This window comes from Chionomys nivalis, chromosome 20 (genome assembly GCF_950005125.1).
Source record: "Chionomys nivalis chromosome 20, mChiNiv1.1, whole genome shotgun sequence".
NCBI classification, from domain to species: Eukaryota; Metazoa; Chordata; class Mammalia; order Rodentia; family Cricetidae; genus Chionomys; species Chionomys nivalis.
The window spans coordinates 38,716,049-38,733,633 of record NC_080105.1 but is presented as its reverse complement, the minus strand read 5'-3'; the positions used below and the strand labels follow the sequence as shown (position 1 = coordinate 38,733,633).

General features: G+C 46.4%; 1 protein-coding gene across 2 annotated transcripts in view; it reads right to left on the bottom strand.

Annotated features, from left to right (window-relative positions):
• The window catches only part of Lonrf1 (LON peptidase N-terminal domain and ring finger 1), a 35,980-nt gene extending 23,134 nt beyond the window's left edge, over positions 1-12,846 (bottom strand). For both annotated transcript variants that reach the window (XM_057752611.1, XM_057752612.1), the window contains exon 1: positions 12,086-12,846. In XM_057752611.1, coding sequence (XP_057608594.1) covers positions 12,086-12,767 — 682 coding nt within the window. In that variant the 5' untranslated portion in view covers positions 12,768-12,846. The remainder of the gene's footprint in view (positions 1-12,085) is intronic.
• Positions 12,847-17,585: the final 4,739 nt, after the last annotated feature.

Below are 17,585 nucleotides of genomic sequence, written 5' to 3'. Positions count from 1 at the left end.
ATCTGTGAGTTCAAGGCCAGCCTGTTCTACAAAGTGAATCCAAGATAGCCAGGGATTTTACATAAGGAAATCTTGTCTTGAAAAATCAAAAAGGAAAGAAAGAAACCTACTTTCCCCCCAAAAAAGGACCCTCTAAAGATTTTCAAGTCATGTTTTGCCTGTTTAGAAAACTTGCCTTTTTTGAGACTTTATAAATGAAAATAGAATTATATTCCTCACCCCCGAAATTTTAATTTGTAAATTACTGTTTATAAAAACAAACAAACAAAACACTTCAGACGAAAGTTCCACAGGCATGGGGAAGTGACCAAGGTTTGCCTTATGAGGGTGTAAGTGTCCTGATTCTAAAGGGAATGGACTGAAAGAATTATGTTGTGGTCAAATCTTTCATTCCCAGCCACAGAAGACTCGTACCTAAATACACACATCCAGTTTCAAGAGCTCCTGGAAGTCACCCCCGTTTCCTTCACTGTCCTCTTTGCGTGTGCCTCGGAAACCAAACTTACCCAATCAGCCACTTAGCTGTCCTCTTCTAACACTGTAATTAAGTACTACAGGCAGACAAACTGTCAGCTGAAATCTAAGCAAAAATTTAGTAAATTATTGATGAGGTTCAGCTGAGCCTTCTTTTAAAACTATTCATGTTGGCCGGGCGGTGGTGGCGCACGCCTTTAATCCCAGCACTCGGGAGGCAGAGGCAGGCAGATCTCTGGGACTTCGAGGCCAGCCTGGTCTACAAGAGCTAGTTCCGGGACGGGCACCAAAGCTACAGAGAAACCCTGTCTCGAAAAACCAAAAAAAAAAAAAACAAAAAACCTATTCATGTTGAGCTTTCAAAACCTTATGTTAATAAAATAAATCATTTGTTGCAAAAAGGACACAATGTCTCTTAATGCCTCCAAAAATACATTTAATAAAACCTGCTCCTGGTTTACTCTAGTTTTTAAGTCAATGTTTTCTACAGATAGCCCCCACTTTAACAACTAATTAGGCACTTTTAAGTTTCTGCAGCAGGCTTGAGAACTGGAATGATATTGTTCCCTCAATTCTACATCAGTGAAACACTTTGAATTAATATTTCATGAGAAATACTTCCTAAATAATAAGACATGGTAGCTGCGCATATGAGCTCACAGTGGTGGTGACAGCATGCACAAGCCCCACATATCTTCAAGACAGAGCAAAGCCAGCACGGAGAGAGGAGGTGGCCATGAAGTCCCTCCCCAGCAGAGGATGAGCTTGGCAACTGCTGGCTGCTGGCAGACAAGAGCCCATTTTCTTTAAGACTGCTGCCAATGGGTAGGTCAACCATGTTCCAGTGTAAGGTCACACACCCATGACTCCATGCGCCATACAATGGCGTTTGGTGGGTGGAAGAAGGAAAAAGGACACAAAAGAGGGAGGAGAAGGGAATCTGGGAGGAGTTGGAAGAAAGGGCGACTATGATCCAAACTTAGGGCATGCAATTCTGAAAGACCTGAGAAAAGTACTTTGAAAAAGACATGACAAAAATTCCATGTTTCTTCTTAGAGCAATTAACTTAAAACAGATCTCTGAACAAAATTGTGCAGAAATTTAACAAGCCCAGTGATTAATCAACCAAGAACTAGAAAGGTCCTAGCACACAGTTTGAATCTGTGAGTGCTCAAGCTCCGTCCGTTACACTCCACCTGCCTCTGGGCACCTTACAACCTAAAGAGGAAGCTCACCAGCAGCACTAACTGGGTAACAGACTGTGTGGCCATCACTGCCAGAGAGCGAGTAGCAAAGTCTCAGCATCCAGGAAGTGGGGTGTTCATCACAGCTCAGGGGCTTCCAGCTGTCTCAGTGGGCAGAGACCTATGTAGAGGGGTTCACAGCGGATGCACAGCCTACTCTGTCTTTGGACCCCTTGGTGGGCTCCTTCTACTTGCACATGTTTTCAGCAAGTTATCACATGCTTGGCACATGGTGCACACTCAGATCTTCCCATCCACCTGCTAGGACTGGAATGTGAAGCGGCTTCCTCCTGCTCCTGTGAGCACTTGGTCTCCAGCTGCTGGCAGTTTGGGGAAGCTGGTGAAGGTTTTTGCACATGGGGTCCAAATGGTAGATACTACTGGAACACGGCGGTGGGGTAGAGGGGTATAAGCTAGCCTCTTTACAGCCAGACATGGTTCTGGTTGGAGTCATATATAGTGAAGTCAGCCCTAGCTTGCCACCACCATGAAGCCACCCAGCCCACTTGCTTACGTCCCATACTCAATTCTACAAGGGAGCCAAGCACACCACTTCAGGCCCTTTGTATACTCAAACACACAGAATCTTCACTCTCCAGATAAACTTTCAAGAAAGCCAACCAAAAATAGCAATCTTCACTGGCTGTGCCATCAACCCAAGTGTGAAAGTCAACCATGATGAAGCACCTGCTCTCTGTGCTTGAACACACTGGAGTAAACAAAGGGCTTTATCACCTGTGACATCACGGAGGCACATTAGTCCACTACTGCAGGGCCCACGGCACCGAGCACATGCCTGGCATGCTATGTATACACTGTGTTCAACACTGAGGCATTGGGATGGCACAGTTCAGGCTAACCACACTGTGGACAACTGCTGTGGCTCTTACAGCCTGGCGTGGTGTCACACACCTGTCGCCTCAACATTTGGGAGTTTGGAAGACCCTGAATTAGAGGCTAGCCTGGTCTACCTGCTAAATTCTAGGGCTACATAGTGAGACCTGGCCAAAAATAAATAAAAAGGTGTGGTGGTCTTGAACTCTGACATAACCTAGCTGCTTCCTGCCACCAGGACCAGGCGCGGAGCTAGTCTTTGCCATTATCTACCTCTAGGGTCTGTGCCCCCAGTCTTACATTCCCAGCCTAACTTCACAATCCTATTTCCGTCCACCTGCTACAGCTATCCTCAAATCAGCTTGCTCACCATCAAGAAGTACTCTCACTGTTCTATTAGTGATACAGCTGATGCCGACTCCCCAAATCAAAGCTATCCTCAGCGTTGCCAAGTCTCTCTTCTCTCTTCCAGTTCTGCCTGTAGACCTAAGTTAGGCTTCTAGACTCTCTTCAGGGTTACTACAAAAGCCAGCTTTCTCCTGCCACTGGCTTCACCCTGTCTTCACCACCCACAAGACAGAGGTGTTGCCCAGGGCCCTGCCTCTTGGGGCCTTTCTTCCTATTATCACCCCTCCCCCATTTCAATTTCCAACTAGCGAGGACTGCTCTGTGGATGACATTCTGTCCTGACTCCTCCCTTTGCTCAGTCTTCCTTCCTCATCATTCTATCCCTTACGGAGCCCTCTTCTTCAAATGACCTATCCATCCAACATGACTCAGCTCTAACCTCCTCCCACGATGCTTCCCACTGGAGTCTGCCTTGCTACAGAATACCATTAGGATTGGCCCCTACTCGCTGTCATCTGGGGCAAATGACAAATATCCTTTACTTCATTACCTATGACTGAGCTTTTAAAACTTAAAAAGAAAATTGTGTGCATTAGAACAGGTGTATACGTATCACAGCACCCAGGGGAAGGTCAGAGGACAAGCTCAAACATCAAGTTCTCAGCTTCTTCCTAAAGAGAGGGTTTCTCTTGTTCCCACTATAGAAATGCTAGGATTACAGACACACGGTGCTGCATCCATTTCTACGTGAGTCTTCTACTAGAGATTCCAACTCAAGCCCTCACGCTTGCACTGCACCTAGCGAGACATCGCACCACCACTGAAATGCACTTTTAGGAGACTGGACCTGGGTCTCAGGCCTGTAATATCGGCTACTAGGGAAACAACCACAGGGATCTCAAATTCAAGGCCTGCCTTGGTAAAATTGGAGAGGGCTGGGGGCAAAGCTTGGTGCTGTAGGACTTACCCAGCACACATGAGACCCTACTTGTAATACCGCTTGCCCAGGCTGGGAATGACAGACTCAAGATTCTCAACCCAGCGATCTTGCCATTTACCTCTACGCTGCTAGTAATGAGAAATTAGCACAGGACTGATGCGTGGAAGACGTAGCGTGCTACACTGTTTGCGGTCCTCCACTGTATGCGCACAGCATTTGAAAGCGGCTCCATCTGGAGATAAGTGCCCTCTCCATCACTTTTACTCTGTGGATCCAGCTCTACGGGAAACATTAAAACCCGACCCATCTGAACTCCTCGGTCGAGTTCTCATTTCCTCTTGCACTTGGTACTGTCGTCATCAGACAGCTAAACTCTGCTGCACAGCTAAAGAAACTAAGCGAGCTGCCCACGCATGACATGGGCTGAAGGAGTTCTCTAGCCATGGTTCCACATCGTTGTGTCTGTCTTCAGGGACCCACAACATTAGCAGGAATCTTATAGTTGTTTCTTTAACCCATCTTAAAGATTTTTTTTTTTTTTGCCATACTGAAAAAGTTCTAAAATGCATACTGAGAAATTGAAAAATAAAGAAAATTAGGAATTAAGCTGGGAAGGGCAGTGCATGTTATTAACTTCAGCATGTGGGGAGCTTGAGGCAGGATGGGGAACTTGAGGTCAGCCTATACTAAATGAGTTCAAGGTTAGCCTACATGATACAGAAAGAAACTACCTCAAAACACACACACACTATCATTTCACTCCACATCACCTCTAAATAACCATCAAAAAACAAAACTGAGGTGCATTGCTGCAACCTTCATCCCAAGAAAGGAGAGCAAGCTGGGGTGGAGGCGGCAGTGGGGACAGGTGGTACTCTGGGCAACCAGGAAACTAGTGACAGACAAGCTCCTGATCCAGCTGTTCCAGCAGCACTGATGGGCTAAGGATCACATGTCTCCATCATCACCCATAACTCAGCTATTCTCTCCTCCAGGAAATGGATGAAGGATTCTAAGCAGTCACATGGTAGGAATTTGGGAATCCAATTGTGCACCGGCCAGGATTCTCACCACCAGCTCAGTCACATGGTTTTCAGGTTAATCAGTCTTCAAATTCCCCATGGTGCCAAATATACCTCCATCACAGCACTGCCAAATATACCACCGTCGCAGCACGGCCAGGGAGAATTCTCACCCTTCCTAGGAGATAGGCAAGTCAGCTGTAACCCGATCATGTATTATAATAAGCATGAGTCTATATGGAGGCAGAGAGGGTTTCTTCAATGAAGACAGGAGTCATGACGATGAAAACCATATATAGAAACTAGTAAAGACAGAGAGTGCCTGCCACCTCAGGGTGTGTGTCAAAACCAGCAATGTTATTAAATGGCCATTTCAGCCCCCGTGACTAAATTGGTCTGAATTATTTTGAAAATCTATAAAGAATAGCTTTACAAATTGCCACGTTTCTTTATACAAATTTTAAAACCCACATCTAGTTTCATACAGAAATGAAAACTGTGGTTCCAGTTTGATTATACCGATAACCTCTCAATACTGAAATCTCTCCATCCATCCATCCATCCATCCATCCATCCACCCATCATCTGTTCATCTAGCCAACCACCCATCAACCATCCACCCATCCATCAACCATCCACCCATCATCCACCCATCCATCCACCTACCCACCCATCCATCAACCATCCACCAACCATCCACTCATATACCCATCCATCCACCCAACCATCCACCCTTTGCCCCCACCAACCCATCCATCCACATGTCTGAGTTTTAACAATCTCTCACTGAACCTGGAGCTCACCAAATCAGCTAGACTGGCTAAGGAAACTAAGGAGTTTCCTTCTTCCTCCCCAGCCTTGGGACTACAGGTATAAACTAATCTGCTCAGCTTTCTCCACGGGAGCCGGGCACAGAACTCAGGCCTCTATCCTTGTGCAGCAAGCACAGTACATATGGATTCATTTTCCCAGCCCCATCTGCGGGTTTTATAGAAAGTGCCACAATTCTCAACAATTTCAAATGGCTTGGGATGGGTGAATTGTACAGATTAGCTGTATTATGGAATAAGTATTTTAAATATATTATCTATCATACAGACAGAAATCTCTTGTGAATGTATCATTTCGGAGTGCTTGAGAGAAAACATTCAAGTTAGAAAGGTTATGCACATTCTGGTAATCAGAAAATATGCTTAGCAGTGATTCATTTTATTAGCATTTTGAGAAAACTTACTGGTTACATCTATCCCTAAATAGATCAAACTATTTACCTCCAAAGTATATAGTCTATAAAAGGTTTCAATGATTTTTAAAACTCTAATTAAACACACAGTTCAAAATCTAAGCATGCTAGTTTGTCCTAAGATTTCTGAAATTTTTCAATAAATCACAGCTGGGCCCACTGGCCATCCCTATCTATACATTTTCACCTGTGGATTAAACTAGTGTTGAGATTATTTTTCAAGGAGAACAAAGTGTTAAGCACAGTCAGATAAAACTCTGAGTCAGTTTTACCAATCATATTTATTTTGAGGTAAAGATTCATGAAGTCATATAATGGGAAGATAATGCCCTACCCTCAACATCTTATGCCACATTAAATTGGACATTTTAATAAAAAAGAGATCTGCATTCTGATGGCGATCCAGCAGAATTTAAATATCACCTAGCTGTGTAGGCTATTCCACTTAGGCATGTACACAAAATACAATGAAACAGGCTAAAGACACACCCGTATATGATACAGGACACCCACCATTAAGTTTCTACATTCTATGTATGCACAACATGTCCTCATTGATGGCCTTAATATTTCTCTTTCTTATTTATATATCAAACTATCAAAATAGCCAATGATTAACAAAAAATATAAACTTTTCTACCACTCTTTGAGTAGTCAGAGGAGAAAGATCCCAACTGATGTGTGGATCCCAAGATGAGGGGTCAGATTGCCTTCAGACAGCTTATCTGTTGGATTCTGCGTTTCCCCACCTAGAAAGTGCTTTTCTATAAAATAGTTACACTGAAGGCCATGGTGGGGGCAGCACTCAGGAGGCAGAGGCAGGAGGATCTCTGGGAGTTCAAGGTCAGCATAGTGTACAATGTGAGTTCGAGGACAGCTGGGGCTGTTACACAGAGAAAGCCTGTCTCAAAACAAAATCCCCAAAACTCAAATCATATCTTAAAATCTGAATAAAATAACATATGAAGGAAAGAAAAATATCCTAGATGGGTCTGGCACACAAGTACTCAAGCAGTAATCTCCACGCGTGTTTTAGAAAAGGATGTTCCACCCTGTCATTCACCCACATAAATCCTGGACTAGATGAGAAACGTCTCTAGGGATCAGTAATGTAGACTGAACCTGCAGCTGTCCCGTGAGAGTCGGGGAAAAGACGAGTTAAAGAATGCTCTGCTCGCATATTTGAGTGCTCTGAGGGAATTAATCTGCGACAACTCAATTCCAATTCTGAAAATACCTCGCAATAAAATAAATGGGATAGAGTTATACAATGTTATCTGAAACGTTACTTGAGGAGGACGGAGAGACGGCTCAGCAGTTAAGAAGCGCACTTGCTGCTTTTGCAGAGGATCCAGGTTCGAGTCCCAGCACCCATACCGGGCAGCTCATAATTGCCGGTAGCTCCAGTTCTAGAGCACCTGACATCTCTTCTGCAGGCACTGGTACACATCGATGCATATAACAGATACATGCCTCCGTGTGCGTGCACAAACACACATAGACAATTTAAAAAATAACCAATCTCTAAAATAATGCTATTTTAAATGAAATAGAAACAATTTTGACAAAAAGTTACGGTACAAATAACTATCAATCCAAGGCAACAACATTTTGGTATACTCTGCATTATTTCATGAATAAAAGACAGGCAAAATATGGAAAGTACTATTTAAAACAGGACACTCCAAAGATATTTATAGGACCAGGTTTTTCCATCTTCTTCAACAAAAAGACTGCTACTATAATCAGGCTTTTTAGTGACACTACACTGTAAAGACCTTTCAAGCCCTCCATTAACTAAATTACTGGAGTATCAGTTCATTAGAATTTAATAATTAATAAGTTCAATTTTTTGAATATTTTGAATACATATTATTTTGCTACAATTAAAAAAAACAATAATGACAGGGGCTTTATTTTGTTCTTTACCTTATTTGCAGAACCTAAAACATATAGTATATGTTCCTGACACATCAAAGACGCTCAGTCAACACTTGTTGAATGAACAACAGGAAGAGTTAATATTCCTTATATGCCAATGCTTTAATCTACTCCATTTTCAGAGTCAAGTCACCTCCTTTCTGTTCAGTTCTTACTTGACTATAAGTCATCTAAAACTCGGGCTCTGGTTCCCCAGCCCGTTAGCTAGATGCTTGCCTTCCCAGTGGCATGGATTTTGTGGGGTTCAGCTACGATGATGGAAATGAAGATATTCTGTGAGTTATGAGATGCACATATCTGACTGTAGTAGGTTCTTTGTGCGGTGAGGATATAAATACATTTTAAACTAGCTGAATTGTCAAGACTGCAAAACCCCTTTACATTCTCTTTAAACATACTCAGAATGTATTTGATTTGACCAATCTTTTTATAACTGAAACTCTGTAGTATCTTCCCCTCAAACTGATAGCGCAGCTGCTACTAACTGACACATACAATCTACAATCAGGATCTAACCTTTCCTTGGTAATAATGTATATAGAAACTGGAACTGAGCTTGAAACCTCAGGCTTAGGTTTCAGTTTCAGCTGGTTCACCCAACCATAACAAAGCAGTCATGTTGTCAAACTGTCTGTGGCCTTCTGGGAATTTCGTCTGCGGCACTTTTTGAAGCTCTTCACATGTTTCCACTCAGGTAATTCTCACAGCGGCTCATGCTTTAGACAAGGAAACCAGAGCACAGAGAGGTCAGGCCACACACCCAGGTCACACAGTATGTGGAGGCTGTATGGGGACTCTGTCAGGTAGCCTGCTTCCAGCATGCAGAACTTGGTCGCCAGCCATAAAACTTCTTTACCTTCAGAGGCCTCACCGTCCTTCGGAAGGTTCTCTGTAGGACCCACTTATGCAGATAAAGCTACCGACACTCAGGAACTATATAATTAATACTAAAGACAGAAGTCTGGGCAGGTGAGACAGCTCATCTTGTTAAGGCACTTGCTGCCAGCCAGTCCCAGGTTCAGCATGGAAGAAGAGAGGCGAGTCCCACAAGTTGTCCTCTGACTTCCACATGCACACCACGGCATCCATGTGTGCACATGTAATAAAGTAAATGGATGAAAACATCAAAAAGCTCAAAAAGTCCCCTTTCCTTAAACAAGCTAAATAAAAGCGTGCGCGCGCGAGCACACACATACACACACTTTTTTTAAAAGCCAGTTCAAATCGTCCATTACACTGCTCTGTTACTTTCATTTGGAGAGTGGGGAACACAGGACAGGGAGGAGGCCAGTGTAAAAACCCAGTATAAAAAGGCAGCAGTGCTCCAAGTGGGATCAGTTCAAAAGACTTGGGTATAAAGATTCAGTGCAGGAAAGACTTTTACATAAGCTCCCTGAATACTAAGAAGAAAGTTATGAAACATCTGAGAGTTAATACCAAAAGATCAATGGATTAAATGTTATCTAAATATATTTCAATGCAACAGAACCTTATGTAATCTCAATGGGACTTCTGATTTTGGCAAGGGTTTCCAAGCTTTCTTTTTCTGTCGACGGGGAGAAGTTTGGTAGTGTGTGGGCCAACCGCAGACTGGATTTTTTTTTCCTAATAGTATTTGTGTCATTTTAAGAAACATGAAAAATTACAGCAAGGGATTTTTTATTATCAATGTTGACAGCACCATTAATAACTACAGTTGGACAATTATAAATGCACTTCAAATGTTTACTTAGCTACCTAACCAACTCCAAAAAAGTCAACTCTGACAAACTGTGGTGGGCTGTTTGTTTTGCAGGCCAGGAATGCACAGCAGCGTATTCCACATGCCAGGCAAGCAGCTACCCCGAGCTATACGCCTACTCTTATTAATGCCCATAAATTATGAAACCTACAAATTTGCCATCTACCAACTATAATACATTTTGTCTGTTTTCCCTTTATCTCACACAAAGAATTCAAAAGATACAAGTTACTATTCTCCTTAGTACTATTGAGATACATATGCCGGTGTAGAATTACTGATTTTTGACAAGCCTACAAATAAGAAAAAAATAATAAGGTAATAAGCTAAGAAAGCAAAAGGCAAGAGACCTGAGTTCTAGTCCTGCAAAAGTGTGGTTACATAGCTTGTGGGCAATCTTACATGCAGTCTGTGAAATTTGGGAACAAGAGTTCGGCATTCACAGCTTTTTCTATTAAAGACAGCATCCTAGTCTAAGCCCTAGAATCAATACTGGGCACAGGATGTTAAGTTAGTCCCTACTTAGGAAATGTACTTACTATTCTCCCATAATAGGACCTGAATTAACTTAAATCAGATCAAATAACTACCTCAGATGCTACAGGCAAATACTGCTTCAAGTTTCATTCTCAATTACATACAGATAACAAAAAACCTTCACTGGAAATATACATTAAAATTTCTTTTAGAGGAACTATAGATGGGTGGTGGCTTGTATAGGCTGCACAGACCCACCACCAAGGTGACTGTGGACAAGTCACCTGTCCTAGTTCTGCTTCCTCATTAAGGTCAGACCACAGCCTGTTACTGGCGATTGGAACAGGTGAGACCAGCTTCCCCACTCGACTTTATTCACCCAGCTGGCTAGTCATCCCCACCAGAATTGTAGTTTTCAAAGCTTTCTTTTGTTCTTGGTTTATCATTCTAGTTTATTAGCACCTACTCCTCATGAAGATACTGGAAGAAAATGAAACCGTGCCCCATTTGTGCTTCAGGGGTATGACTGAAGCTACTGTCACCTGCTCCATAGGACTAAAAGACTCACAAAATTATATTTTCTGTTACAAGGTTTATAACTTACCTAAAACCTAAAATCAGTTCCTATTTCCAGTGTCACTGATTTCCTGGTGACTATTCCCATAAGTAATTTCTCCTATCGGGGAACAGACACAAAGCATGCCCAACAGCAGGTGACCAACGATGACACTGTTAACATTTAGGCTTGATCGTCTTTCATGTAGGGGGCTGTGAGTATAGGAGCTGTTTAACAGCATCCTTGGAAGGGCTACTAGATGTCTGTACTGACACGACCCCCACAAGGGGTGCCCACTCTGGATGTTTATCTCTGGGTGCTTTTCTAGATAAGGTCCCCTGATGTAAAATACCCAGGAGGTAAGTCTTCGAAACCGCTCCCCACCCCCACCCCCCGACCCCGGTCCCGTAGAGAATAACCGAATTCAAATATCTAAAGGGGAACTCTTGGTTTTACTAAGTTTGCATGACCCTTTTTCGCAGCCTAAAAACATCTTAAGAAAAACGTTAAACAGGAGACAGGACAAAGCTACTGCTTCTTGGAGACGAAAATATAAACAAAAGACTGACAAAGCTTCCCTTCACAGGTCTACTTGTGAGTAAGGCAAACTCCTGATGGGAGGCTACCTCTCCACCAACACCAGGGGTACGTGGGAGCACACCCAGAGTCTATGGAAGCTGGATCTGAGATAGGCAGGTGGCGGTTCCAGGAGCAAGCGATCGTGCAGGCGCGTTCAGGTAAGAGTTAACTGACCACCTCGGGGGCAGCCGGCCACCAACTCCGGCCACCAACTCCGAGCCCGGCCTCCTCTGGGCCTCTGGGTGCCGGTGCCCGCGTCGAGCTCCTGCCACGCCCACCAAACGTCACCCGTTACACAACGCCCCCCCACCCAGCTTATGCAATTCTGCCCTCCCGCGGCTTCCAATAGCCCCAGTGACTTTAGTGTAAGACCAAGGTAAACGCGGTACCCCCGAGCCCCGCCTCGTCCGGGCGATGATTGCCCCACCCCGGCTGGGGTTCCCGGACACCGCGCAGCTGGAAGCCCGCGGCCCCCACCCACCCGTCCACCCCGCGCCCAGGCTCCGCGGCCCGGGTCCCCACTCGGCGCGCGCGCACGAAAGAAACTCGCGTCCGCGCCCCTCCCCGCGCCGCGTCACTTGCGGCTCCCAGGCGATCCCCACCGTGACCGAAGCACCCCGGGGCGCCGCCCCCTCCCACACCCGCGATTCCCGCTCGCCCGGCCCCGCACCGCAGCCCCGCGTCACCTGCTCGCAGGGCGTCGCAGGCGGCGGCCAGGGCCTCTCGGTAGCGCCCTTGATGGAGCAGCTCCCCAAGGCGGCCGGCCGCCCGCGCGCGTTCGCGCTGGCCCGGGAACCACTTCTCCGCCAGGTGGTTGAGCACGACGCTGGTTCGGAAGTCGGCGATGGCGGCGGCCAGGGGCGGCGGCCGCGGGGTCCCCTCGGCGGCGGCGGCGGGCGGCAGGCGGTCCCGGCACAGGCGGCAGCGGGCGCGCAGTTCCCTTCGCAGGCAACGGCGGCAGTAGCTGTGGCCGCACGGCACGGTCACCGGCTCGCTCAGGAAGCCTCGGCAGCCCAGGCAGCTGAGCAGCCCGGCCGCGCCCGCCGCGGGAGTCGCGCTCCAGCGCAGCCCGTGGCGGAGCCGGTAGCTGAACACCAAGCAGTCCACTAGCGACCCGAGGCGCTCGGGCCTGGCTGGGGCCCCGCGGCGGAGCGCGGCCGCGAACGCCTCCAGCGCTCCCTTCAGGTGGCCGCCCAGCGCCAGCAGCTCGCCCCGGCGGAGCAGCAGCTCCCAGCGTCCCGGCTCCGCGCCCGCGCGCTCCAGCCGCTCGCCGCCGCCCACTTCCCACGGCCCGTTCCGGCTCCGCGGTCCTCCGGCCGCCTCCCGATTCCCGCCCGGGGACGCCCTCGCCACGGCCGGAGAAGACATGGCCCGCGCAGGGCTGCTCCGCCACCGCCGCCCGCCGCCACGGTCCGGGAACCTCCGGGGCGCGCGGCTCCGCACGCGGCTGGCGAGCAGGGGGGCGTGGCGCGCGGACATGGCGGGGCGGCGCGCGCCCGGGGAGCCCCCGGGGGGGCGGGGTTTGGGCATGCGGGGCGGGGCCTGGCGAGGCCGAGCGGGGCGGGCCTTGGCTGCCGAGCCCGGCCTCCCGACGCGCGGCTGGCCGCCCAGTTCCCGGGTGCGGGCCCACCGGTCCCGCCCTTTCTGAGCCCCTCCTGGAATGGGACGAGAGATCAGATGATCCCCAGCGGGGATCTAATTGGCTTCTCTGACAAGGAGGGCATGGCTCGTGACTGAACAAAGCCCGTAGTTTGCCGGGCGGCCTGCCCGGTTGACACCTCCTGTAGTCACGGCCAGTCCCCAGGCCTATTATGGTGGGCGTCTGCGCACCCGCAGTACTGTGGACACAAACCTGCTGCACCTGAGTAGGGACCTCGGCCCCTCCGGGCGGTAGTAAGAAGCCTTAGGTGACTCTGGGTGCCCTGGGTTAAAGGTGGCAAGAACAAGCAGAGCGACAACGAATGCACGGTGTGATGACTTTGAGACTCAAATCTGAAATCGGCCAACTTAACACACACACACACACACACACACACACATACACACCACGTCCTGAGGCCGCTTCCTTCCAGCAGGCAGAGTTTCTCCTGGTGCTAGGTTAGTGCTGACTTGTGGTAAAAGTTCTTTAAGAATACAAACGACAGAAGTGAACTGTCCTAAATGAAGCCCGGTCCTTGGTGTACGACCTTTAAATTTAAAAAGTGCAATACACCCAAACCCATTAAACTGTAAGACCGACCAACAGATGCGCTTAGAAAGTCAAAGTCCACAAGTTCCTCAGGTGTGTTCCAAATCCTACATATACACACTAATTCACAGTGGCTTAAAGTTCTTTCTAATGAGAAAACGGGGGAAAAAAATACTTTCCCAATGACAGAGACCAGGTCACTACAATGTAAGCCGTCAGCAGCTTTGTCGACAGAAGATGGTTTGGCTCCTATATAATGGGTTCTAGTTCCTTTAAATGTGACAGCGGCGAGTTTAATACTCTCAATGGAAATATTTATAGATTTGATTACAGGGTACAGGGAAGGGATTTGAGGCTTTTGGTTCTCTTTCAGATACTTGGTAACAGGAAGAGAAACATTTGTACAAAAATCCCACGCGGTCAGATTTATAAAGAGATTTTAAGATCTTCTTGCTGTACTAGTATCATACACAATGTTTAATAAACTGTTGCCTCCCTTCGGCAATTTTTACTTGCGATTTTCAAAATAAAGCAAGCTGATGATCATGCTGCCTGAAATTAGATAACAATTAAGGATAGCCGCTAGTTTACACAGAACAAGTAATGAAGGTTTCCAAGTGTCTTCCTACTCCACAATAAAGAAACTCTGTCTTCAGAAACGATAGCGGGGACAGGAAGAAAGAAGCAGGGAAAGAAGGGTTAAGGATGTCTCAGGCTTCTGCTCTCTCCCTAATGCAAAGACTTTCTTATTGCTCTGAAGAAAGCTGCAGTCAGGCAAGGAGCTCGTCCTTATCTGTGGTGGGAGCACAGGGGAATCATTCATGAGCAAAGCCTTAAATCTAAGTTACAACCTGCAGAACAATTGTGTTTACCTTATCTGTGTAGCTCTGGGATGGAGCCCAGGACGTCCTGCCTGCTAGGGAAGCCCCCAAGGATGGAACCACACAGCCCAGGCAGAACAATGACTTTAGTTAGATGCCTAGATATTCACTTAAGAGTTAAAAATCTAACCAGTATAGCAAACACACACACAAACACAATTCACTTTTAGGCTTCATTCTTGTCCCCGGTAGTTTTCAAAATGTGCCCCAGCAGACATTTCGTTAAGCGCATTCATGATTAGACAAAGTATGATAAACTGATAAACACGTATTTCTTTCCAGATACAGTTTAAATCAGGTTTTCCTTTCTCTCAAAAGGAAAATGGGTGCTTCGGAAAATAAGATGAAGAGTCCCTCTGTCCTTTGGAGCGTCTTTCCCGAATGGATGCAACAGATACACCTGATGCTGGCATGACATGAAGAGGCACAATTGTGATAGGCTGGGGGGAGGGGACCGTAGGAGGAACCACATCCTGTTCTCCGTGGCATTTGTGAATGGTTATAATTCATGTTTGCTGGTTTATACATTTACATAACCTGTTCTCTCTCATTTATGTAACTTATTTATGTAAGAGGCTGTGCTTCCACTGTGGCCTTTGTATGCAGCACGGCTTCCCGGTGAATCAGGAAGCCTGAACACAGTAACCACTGGTTTTGTAATAGGTCATTCTTCTATCTTTCTGTACCACCAAAAGGGGTATGCCCCTTGAGGCAACTGCCTCTTAAACTCGAAGGAGAGAGAAATTAGTGGCTTCATTCATTTTCTAAAACCTAGCCTTTGGTCTCTGACTCATCCAGCAGGCTGTGATGAGAAAGGAGGAAGGAGCCCTGCAAGCCAGCATCTGGGCAGGAGGCGTCTGAGGGCTTCGAGAGCTCGTTCCTTTCTTCCCTTGAGCACAACTGACTTTTCTCATTCTTTGCTAACGAAGTAGTAAAGTCAGGAGATTTGTATTTCATTTCAGTTTTTTTTTGTGTGTGTGTTGTCTTCTAAAATAGACCAGTTATGTAAGAGAGTCAGAAGAAAAGCGTATCTGTTTCCTAATTTGGAAAATGCTTATCACCATCATTCCATACTTATCCCTCCTGCCCACTGCCGCACCCCAAGACTTTTCCTGATATAGTTAGAATGTTAAGAATAACATTGACACAATGGTTTTCTTGCACACAATTCAGCAGAAGGGCATTTGAACCTCCTGTTTGCACAGTCAATGAATTTACCATTTGTTTTTCACATTGTCGTTAAAAAAGGAAGACAGTCGAGTTTAAACTTGAAAGAACATGGGCTGGGGGGGGGCGTATAACACAAAGGTAGGATATATACTAAGGCAGTCCTGGGTTCAATTTTACACACATATACGTTCATCATATATACATACCTACGCTAACTACATACGTAAATACATTCATACACACACATACACACGTCCATCTCCTGGTTCAGGTTAATGACATTCTAGCAGTTAGAATCTAGCTAATTCACTGAAAACTCAGTCATAAAGTTTCATATAATCAGCCCATATCCCATAGTGGTTCTATAGGTGAAGCACCTATTCAAAACCCAACTTCTTCTAAATCTCATTCATTATATATGTAAGCAGAACGGAGAGACCTCTGGCTTGACCAAAGTCCTCTAAGGAAGGGAATCCAGACACCTTAGTGCTGACTGTGTTCCCTAAGTTGTGGGAAGAGGTCATTGGCTTCACTGGCCGCCTATTTGCCATCTGCACAGAGGACAAACTAAAAGTGGCTCTGGGTTGCCTTCTACCCCTGGAGCCTTGCTGGAGAGGCTCATGTGAAAGCAACGGCAGGGGGAACAGTTTTCCCAAGCTCCGGAACACAGCAGCATGACACCTGATGCAAACAGAACAGAAGGGAATGGCTGGAAGAGAGGGGACCGTATTTTGAGAGCTGTACGTTATTGCTGCACCCTCAGCTCTGCTCAGAGCAGGTGGGATGAGCCTCGGGGACATGAGCGTTATGCAGTCACTGGCCAGGGATCCCCTAACCCCAACACAGCTGCTTGTCCCCACCATAAATCTGGGAGAGGCTGGAGACAAGCCTGGGGGGGAGGGGGGCCTGTTATGTAACAGGCATTTGTAAGGAAGTTTATATAAGATGCTAAAAATACAGTATATGATCGCTGCGATGATGTTCTAAGCAAAAGCCCTAATGAGGACAACCTGAGCAGGTTAAATAGAGGTGATCCTGCGCAGACGTCTAAACCCGGTGACTTGCGGTGGCAACTGTCTGAGGGCCGTTTTACCACACAAACTAAAATGCTTGCTATCCCTGCGAGGACCACTTGCCCTAACTCTTGCAAAGACTCCGGGAGCACTGAGCATATAATCGCTACTCTATTTCATTATATTCAAATGGGTGTGTTGGGCTCTTAAAAAGAAATCAGCCCAGTGATGAACCTCATATGCTAGTTAAATTCGAAGGACTAACTACCCATGAGTCCCCAGGGTAATTCTCTGCCTCCTTAGTACCATTATCACCTGAACACACACACACCTCAGTATCATCATCTGAACACACACCCACACACACACACACACACTTCCTTATTACTATTATATGAACACAACACACACCCTCAGACACATATGCACACACACACGGCCCCCAAGAACACAAGTGTCTTGGGATCTGGGATTTCTGCCCTTTTTTTCACTGATGAGTCTCTGGCATGCATAAGGCATTGATAGGTAACTTTTGAACGAGCCCACACACAAATGGGTGACGTCATCTATTGGTCTGCATCCCTGTTAACACTAAGAACCTATTTTTTGGCACTAACATACTGGAACACCTATTTTTCCCCTTTCTTCCAGATGTGTCTCAAAAGCATCTTCTTAAAATTCAGGTGGAGTATAGCCTTCTGTGTGGTGGTGTGGAGAGTTTGGGAAGTCACTGGGACGTGACAGTAGAGCCTTCATAAGTGACAGAACTTTTATAGGTGGCCCAAGGGCTTGCTCGGTCTCTTTCTATTGTTAACTGGTAGTATTACTATTGTTGTTGTTATTGCTCCAGTGCTGGAGATAGAAGGACAATTCCATTAACTAGCCTACAAGTCTTATTGACTGACTAAAATTTTAATGGAGAGTTTAAATGTTG